Source organism: Prunus persica, chromosome G2 (genome assembly GCF_000346465.2).
Source record: "Prunus persica cultivar Lovell chromosome G2, Prunus_persica_NCBIv2, whole genome shotgun sequence".
NCBI classification, from domain to species: Eukaryota; Viridiplantae; Streptophyta; class Magnoliopsida; order Rosales; family Rosaceae; genus Prunus; species Prunus persica.
Genome location: NC_034010.1, coordinates 23,905,053 through 23,913,478, shown reverse-complemented (window position 1 = coordinate 23,913,478; position 8,426 = coordinate 23,905,053). Strand labels below are relative to the sequence as shown.

The 8,426-nt window shown below is 37.7% G+C and overlaps 2 protein-coding genes across 2 annotated transcripts; both read left to right on the top strand.

Moving 5' to 3' along the window:
- Positions 1,188-4,991, top strand: LOC18787335 (uncharacterized calcium-binding protein At1g02270). Its single transcript, XM_007217921.2, has 11 exons — positions 1,188-1,528; positions 1,624-1,812; positions 1,908-2,012; positions 2,156-2,261; positions 2,874-3,094; positions 3,194-3,270; positions 3,420-3,528; positions 3,625-3,750; positions 4,015-4,125; positions 4,201-4,308; positions 4,450-4,991. Exons 1-11 carry the CDS (start codon positions 1,526-1,528, stop codon positions 4,675-4,677), a joined length of 1,383 nt encoding a protein of 460 aa, XP_007217983.1. The 5' UTR covers positions 1,188-1,525; the 3' UTR covers positions 4,678-4,991.
- Positions 5,109-8,135, top strand: LOC109947437. The gene is made up of 7 exons (XM_020557416.1): positions 5,109-5,367; positions 5,707-6,187; positions 6,303-6,484; positions 6,660-6,830; positions 7,122-7,403; positions 7,542-7,580; positions 7,716-8,135. The coding sequence occupies exons 2-7, from the start codon at positions 6,001-6,003 to the stop codon at positions 7,986-7,988; spliced, it is 1,134 nt and encodes a 377-aa protein (XP_020413005.1). The 5' UTR covers positions 5,109-5,367; positions 5,707-6,000; the 3' UTR covers positions 7,989-8,135.

Below are 8,426 nucleotides of genomic sequence, written 5' to 3'. Positions count from 1 at the left end.
GGTGGGAGGAGTCATTGGATGGGTTTTGAGTGATGTCCATTCTCTAGAACTATGCAATACACTAACTACTTCATTTCATAACGAACTTCGTACGAACCTGAATTGTCCAATTTCATGGATCAATTGATATTGGATTGAGTACAAAACTTGGGGAAGATCATAATATGATGAGTCGAGTCATTTGGTGAATGAACAGTGAAGTCCTATATCTCAAATTCTACCACACACCCCACAAAAAATCTCGTAAACGCGCTAAAGCAAAGAAGAAAGCGTGTCGGTAGTGCCTGTCTGTTATTCGGGCCGTCACCTTTCTTTCTTTCAATCTCATTCTTCCGCAAAGAGATATGCAGTAACCACACACATTGCTATCTAAAGTTGGTCTCCCTAGCATTTTCCAAAAAAAAATCTCAGTTCTCCCATTCGTTGTACAAAGATTGCCGCTGTGCAAAATGTGACATCTGGCGTAGTCCTTGGGAGGAGATGTTATCATAGTAATGCAAGTGGTTAAAGCAAATCCATTTGACGAAGAAAAAGATTGAAAGAAAGAAAGGTGACGGCCCGACAAACAGACAGGCACTACCGACACGCTTTCTTCTCAACTTTTGCGCGTTCACTCGTCTTTTTATGTAGATCCGTACATATAAAGATGCATTTTTTTAAGTTTTCGGCACAAAGATTTCTGCGACACTGAACGATGTATTTTTGTTGCTTGTGCCCCACTCATGGTTCGATTCAATGTCATGTGACTACTTGATACGCAAAGTATTTGTAATTCCTTATATAAATTTATATTAATAGTAACTGATTGTTGAGTGCAAAGTATAAGCTTTTCGATTTGGGATTGTAGGTTTGCTTTGGTCCTGATATTATTAATTTTTTTTATATTTTAAATTATTTAACATATTTATTAATGTATCCGAAATTTTAGGTTGGATTCCCATTATTGCTTGTCTCTATCAAAAAGACACAATGGTCCAATTGCTAATTGGGAATTTTGGTTACACAGTCACACTTGTGTCAGAAATTCTCAGAATGAGTAAGCTGGGATCCATTGTTTAAGGAAAAGTAAATGCTAGTTAATGTTGGAGTAGGGTACAAATATTGCAAAGTAAATGGTTGTTTTCATTATGTAAAGTGATAAAATTGAGGAATGGTTTATAATTATACAAAAAGATTGCAATTATTTTACAGCACAATGTCTAGCTGTACAGCCTCCGCATATTCTTGTTTAAAGATAGAAGCAGAACCTTCGGTTTTGGCCCCCACCACCGCCGCTGGTTTCATTTCTATCCTCAACACGGACGACAAAACCATCGAACTTTATTCATCACCCCTCTGCTATAAGTAACGCAGTACATGGTAATCTAGCGCACTGCTTTTCGATCTCAGACTGCAACTACAAACTTAGGAAAGATTGGAATTTGGAAGCAAACCCATCACTCGCTTTTATAATCTTGTTTAAAATCTACTCCAAATTTAGCAAATTTTGCATCAACAACAGTGACAGTGGCAAGGATTTTTTAACATGGTATGTCAATGTTAAACCTCTTTCTCTCTCTCTCTAGCTAGATTGGATTTGGTTTCCAGGAAAGTTATTGGGTACTGAAAATTTGAGAATTTCAGGTTGCGGGTTCTAATGCTGCGAAGCTCAATCTTAGAGAAAGTGAGAGCCTTTCAAGAAGCTATAGTAGCGGCTGTGTATCAGTTTCGTCAATGACAGAGCCAAATCCAGAGACTTTGACAGGGTCTTGCTTAGTTTCGTGCACCACTTTCAATATTTTGGCTCCCATTTACAAAAGACTCGATCAACAGGTCTTATTCTATCCCATTTTTGCTTATAACTCTGCCAAGTTTCTTACTTTATTTGATTTTGTATACTCAATTTCTTTGTGGTATGTGTGAGACAGAATCAAGGCATTCGTGAGAGCGAGTTCAGAGCATTCTGGGTGGCCAGGAACCAGAGGATTTTGGATTGGTTGCTCTATGAATCTTCTGCAATTATATGTCTCCAGGTGATACTTGCGAACCGTTTTGCTTTTGTTTGCTGAATTTCTGCCTAGACTTGTATCTGTGAACAAAGTGAACTTCTTTAAGGTTTAAAGGGCACGGCCCTTTCAGACCGTTTGTGCTGACTATCCCCCCTTTCCAAAATTAGGAGTTTTGGGTTGGAAATGAAGAATTTGTGAATATGTACCTGGAGAGGCTTGGGGATGCAGGCTATAGTACCTTCAAGCTTGCGCGAACGAACAACCGTGGAGATGGTATATTTCTATCTTTAATCGATCCCTTAATGTCAGTTTTAACACATTGGACTTATCTGACATCTTTCAATTTTAGTTAAATCTCATTATCTCATTATTTCATAGGTAAAATTCGTGATTGTGTTCATATTCGTATGTTAATCCCAACTTTAATATTAGAAAGATGCTGAATAACTTGAAAGTTCTGACAAAATTTTTACATTTTTCTGCACACATTTAGTTTAATGTGATGGATTCAACATCCATGTTTCATGCATCTGCGAGCTTTTTCACAACACTTTCCGTTTGGATTGGGTTTTTCTTTCATATGTTTTTTCCCCAGCACTATTTTCCCCATACCCCTCTATTTTGTCAGAAGTCAAAGATATAGGAGTTATTCTGCCATTGGTTCGCTATAAATATCAGCTGGATTTTATCCTTAGCCTAGCAATTCCAAAGTAGTTGTGCCTTACTTGCAGACTTGTCTTCAAGTTTAGTATCAGTTATATGGGTTTCTAATATTACTGTTATCAAATTTGTTTATAGCTCAGAAATAATGTCATGATTGAAATGAACGTTTTAAAGTACTACTTGTTGTTCTGTGGCTTGACTTATTGTATCTTCTCTATACAGGTTTGCTCACTGCTGTGCGAAGAGACTGCTTTAGGGTTCTAAACTATCGAGAGTTGCACTTTAATGATTTTGGAGACCGTGTTGCTCAGTTGTTACATGTTCAGTTAGCTGCCCCCTTTTCACAAAACCAGAAAGGCAATGTTCAGCAAGAAATGCTAATTATGAATACGCACTTGTTATTTCCTCACGATTCCAGTCTCTCAATAGTAAGATTGCATCAGGTATTCAAAATTTCCATGAAGTTCAACTTTTGTGCATATCATGCTGTATAGCTGCACTAGGAATCACACTAACCTTCATATCTTGTAACTTTTGAATAGGTTTACAAAATTTTGCAATTTGTGGAATCTTATCAGAATGAAAACAAACTAAACCCCATGCCCATCATACTCTGTGGGTGAGTCTCCTGTCTTGTCTTTCTTAGTTAATTAATGTTCCATGACAAAAGATTTCTTAGTTAATGAAATGGGGTTATCTCTGGTTGTATTCTTTTGTGTAGAATGCTCATTCTTATATTTGTATTCTTTTGCGTAATGCTCGCTGCAGTGACTGGAATGGAAGTAAGCGTGGCCATGTGTACAAATTCCTTAGATCTCAGGGGTTTGTATCAACATATGATACTGCTCATCAATATACTGATGCAGATGCTCACAAGGTAGGTGGTTTTTGGATTTCAAAGTCAGTGATTTACTTGGCTGCCACAATGCTCATCATTTGTATTAACTGAATATTTGTATTTTATATCCTGCAGTGGGTTAGCCACCGCAATCATAGGGGAAACATCTGTGGTGTCGACTTCATTTGGCTTTGTAATCCCAATAAGTCACGTAAACCACTAAAGACTAGTTGGTGTGAAGCTGTTTTTGGTATATTAAGGGTGAGCAATTCGTTGACCATTTTCTATATTAGTTCCTTTAAAATCATCCATTCACCTTTTCTCTACCTACTTCTAATTCCTTGCCACAAAAAGGAGAGAGCTCGTAGTTCATGTTAGATATGTAGTGCATATAAGCTCTGTTTGAAAAACTTCCAAAATGATGCATTCTATATTATAGTGCATGCAAGCTCTGGTTAATTGTGTAGACAGTTTCCACATCCTATGCTGATTATCTTTTTCTTTTTTTCCTTGTGGGGTTTCCAGCGCCAGCTCCGAAAAGCTTCAATGGCTGAAAATGATGCATTTGCCTTTTTGAAGGGTGATAGCCATGGTGATTTTATTACATCCTCAGCTTTCTGTGAAGCACTCCATCAGGTTCGTTCTATTAGCCAATAAACAAAATAAAGTTCAAATGGAAAGATAAGACTTTCTCATATAGGCATTTTGCAGGTTAATTTAATTGGTCAACCTTCGGGACTGGGTTTCCAGGAGACAAGGGATCTCTGGATCCAAGCAGATGTTGATGCAAACGGTGTTCTTGATTATGAAGAATTTAAGGTACTTTGCATGCATAAATTGTGGGATATTGTTTTCATATATTTTCAGTTTTGAACTTGCATTAGCATTGCCCTTATGTAATAGTCATTCCAAAGTATTATTATTAACACCTTGTTGTGCCTAAAACGATTGACATTGCAGAATAGGATCTGGATATCTACAGTGTCAGAGGAAAAGGAAAACCTTAATGGAAGTAGAGAGGAGTCCATACGAGGCACAGAGGACGCCCTTGGATTCAACGTGAAGAACGCAGTTCTGTACCCCCGTGAGGCAGAAAAGGGAATATGGCCTGAAGATTATACTCTTTCTGATCATGCCCGACTCTCCGTTGTACTCTCACCAGAAAGAGTGTGGTGTTCTCAGTCATAAACCATACTTAAAATTGTTGATAAACATATAGTAGAGCAGAGAGGAAAATTGCATATCTGTAGGGAATGTGTATAGCCAACAGAGAAACGTCCCTTCTGGGCTACTTGTGTTTGTGAATTCAATTTTCTGGAAGTATGGCCTGGGAAATAGAGAAAATAGCAATTTAGATTTGGGAATTTTCTGCATGATAGTCTTCATTCTCGCAACTGTTTCTTGCCAGCCTTAGCCAAATTTTTCAGGCAAGGAGCTGGAACATGTGTGCTGCTGTCAGCTGTAACGTGTTATGATTACCAGAAACAACTGGATTTTTGAAATCCTAAGTATGACTTGATGATGTGATTAGTTTTTGACTTGTTGCTTCAAAATCATAGCAAGAGACAGGACAAAAACTAATAGCAGCATAGGAAGGAACTATGGTATATAACAGGCAATCGTTTGTAGAAGATCACAAGGGATGTGTATGCTGGATGATACATTGCAAGTACTTAATCAAGAAGAAACTCTGACCTTACATTATTAGTGGGGACACAAGAAAAAATGATGGACCCACAATCACATAAAAGATGCAGGCTCATGTTTGCTTCTTTATCTGCCCAAGAACACTCCAAATTTGGAAGACGCCAATCCTAATTCTGATAAAGTAAAATGACCATGGTTGCATCAAAGAATCATGCAATCTAGGAAGATTAGGTACGCCGATCCTAGTTGTAGTAAAATCATAGAGCATTTTCTAATTACACTGCTCATTTAAATAGAATCCATCTAGAAAATGGTCTCATATTTCAGTAAAAGATGTGATTAGGAAAGAAAAATATATATATATATATATATTGGCACAGAAAGAGATACAAAACTAAGGGTGTCACGATCACATTATTACGTAATGTTATTAGATTTAATTTGGATGATCGACAAGATTATTATATGATGGACTTAGGTCATACGTACAAGATTGTTGTATACATACATAACACGAGTGTATTAGTAGTATCAATGTCACGGTCATACTAAAGAATTGCTTCATGACAGGAAGCTTATTGTGAGCGGGAGTGCGTGGGTGGGGTCTACCATATACCAGGACAAAGATTCCAAAGACATGTAAGCCGCAAAAGCAAAGCCCCAATGACTTGGAAGTCAATTCCGTACTGTTCTGTTGTTTTTAATCATTAGAAAAGAAAAACCAACGCATTAATCTCAAAACCCAGCATTCCAATTTCCCAATTGCCTCTTACAACTCAACACTTGACAGAAACATATAGATAGTTGAATTAATCAAATCAAAAAAATTGTAACATTCTCTGTTCAAAAAGGACAGACAGAGAGATGATCAGCTTCAGCAGAGCAGCAGCAGAAGGTGACTTGTCTCTGCCAGTGGGGTTCAGATTTCGTCCCACAGATGAAGAGCTGGTGAACTACTATTTGAAGAATAAGGTGCAGGGCACGGATTTACATGCCGAAGGCATCATTGATGAAATTGATATCCTCAAGTTCGAGCCATGGGATTTAGTTGGTAATACAATATCAGTTCTTCAATTTTCTTAATTCACTTGTAATTTGCATTTGAATCAGTCTCAAACTCAATTGGGTCCAATCCAAATGTTGTGTTTTATGTTATGCAGCGAAATAATTGGTTTTCCAACTTAATTATATGCAGAGGGACTTAGTTCTCTGTCACTGTCACTTGAAGAAAAATGTGAAAAAATCAGATGAGATTCATACTGATGTTGCAACAACCTGTGATGAAGGTGAGCCTAGTACTCACAATGCATCTGATTTCGAACATCCACCAGCACATGATATTCTAGAGGTAAGGCTTTCATTTTCCTGAGATGAGCTTCTTCGTATATATCTGGTGCAAATGGCTTTGAGCTCAAGTGTTTATGAGCATTCACCCTGCACTCAACGGTTGATTTCCCACTACCCAAATTCACTGTATACATTTGAAAAAAATAACCAACACTTATTTATTGTTCCAAATGCAGGAAGATACTCAACAACCAGAAAATCTGGACTACTTTGAGCGGAAAAAGGATCTTTTGATTGCAAGTTCCTGTAGCAATAATGATCACAATGCGACATTTGCAGATAATGACTTGGAGCCTGAATTGGAAGAGTCCTTAAGAACGCTCAACACAAAACCATTCCATGCAGGGGTAAAAAAAAAGTTCTCGTGTAGCTATTTTAGAACACTCCAATAGCTAGTGAACCACACTATGTTTATCTGTAGGAAAATATCACTAGGATCCGCTGTAGTAATGTGAATAATGTGCTTGTCATTCACATAATTACAGTCATTTCTAATGATATTACCCTATAAATATTAAAATCAAAATTTTGTGCTGTGTTGATAGTTTGCACAGGTCAAACACTCGAAACTTTGCTTCATTTTTTTGTCAGTATAGGCTTTGGAAACTTGCTCATTTTTTGGGACATATTTTTTTCAGGAGCTGAGTTTAGAAAAGCTTTATGAACTACAACGTGATTCGAGCCAGTCCATACAAGATACAGATATTATGCTTCATAACCAGTTATCCAGACAGGCTGCTTCCTCTGTCAATTTAGCACCCAAACCTCAGACTGATCGAGTTCAATTTCAGTCTGGTACATATCAAAGAGAACACAGACCACAACAGCAATCAGGTCCCATCATTGTCTTTAGGGATACTTCCGCCGACGAATATTATACAAGGGAAAAAACACGCAGAATAACATATCCACCAGAAAAGGTGAGATAACCAAAACTTCAGGCCAGAGAACATGAAGAAAGGCCTTGTTTTTTTTTCTTTCTCTAAACTAGATATATGTTCTTATATTTAAGCTTTGTAAAGGCTATTTACTCAACTCAGTTTGGTTTCCTTTTGCAGCCCAAAGAACCTGAAAAACCTAAACCTGAGCCAGAAAAGGTGAGAGAACCAAAACTCCGGGACAGAGAACATGAAGAAAGGCTTTTTTTTCTCTCTCTCTAAACTAGATACATGTTCTTATATTGAAGCTTTGTAGAGGATATTTCCTCAACTTAGTTTGGTTTCCTTTTGCAGCCCAAAGAACCTGAAGAACGTAGAACTTCTGTTGATTTGCCCCAGAAGCAGATCTCTATAACAAAGTCTAGCATAGACAAGAAGGTGCCTCAAGGCAGTATGGAGCAGACAGAGAATAGAACAACCCCCGGCAATTGGAAGCGTTCCTTCATTACCTGGCAAACATCCCCATTGAAAAGTCCCCCATCAGTCTACATTTTCAACACGGTTCTAGGCACAATTTTGTTCTTGTTTTGTGTCCGGGAAGTAGTTTTATATGGGAAGTGGAGCTAAACTCACTCACCAGAAAATAGTTAATTCTTGTTCTCTATATTCTGTAACACATTGAGTAATGCCAATCTTACTGGGTACTTATTGTTTGGTATAAAAATATGCGCTAATCTCAGCCATGGCGATGGCTTTGCAGTGATGAAATGTTCAGATATGCCTATAAAGATTAACAGTCTTTCTTTCTACTGACCAGATGTAAGGATGTATTGAGGTCTTGAATTGTATTGCTGGAGTTTCGAATATAGCAGTGTTTGCGTTATTAAGGTCTTGAATTGTTTGGACCCTTTAATTGTTCAAAAATAAAAATGATGAAATGGGGTGAGAGAGAGGTTCGAACTCTCGACCTCAGGATAACTCACTTTCCACGCTATGAGACCTAAACGCTAGCCAACTGCGCCTTCCAGAGTGAAATGTTCAGACTTTTTATTCTTTTTAATTTTT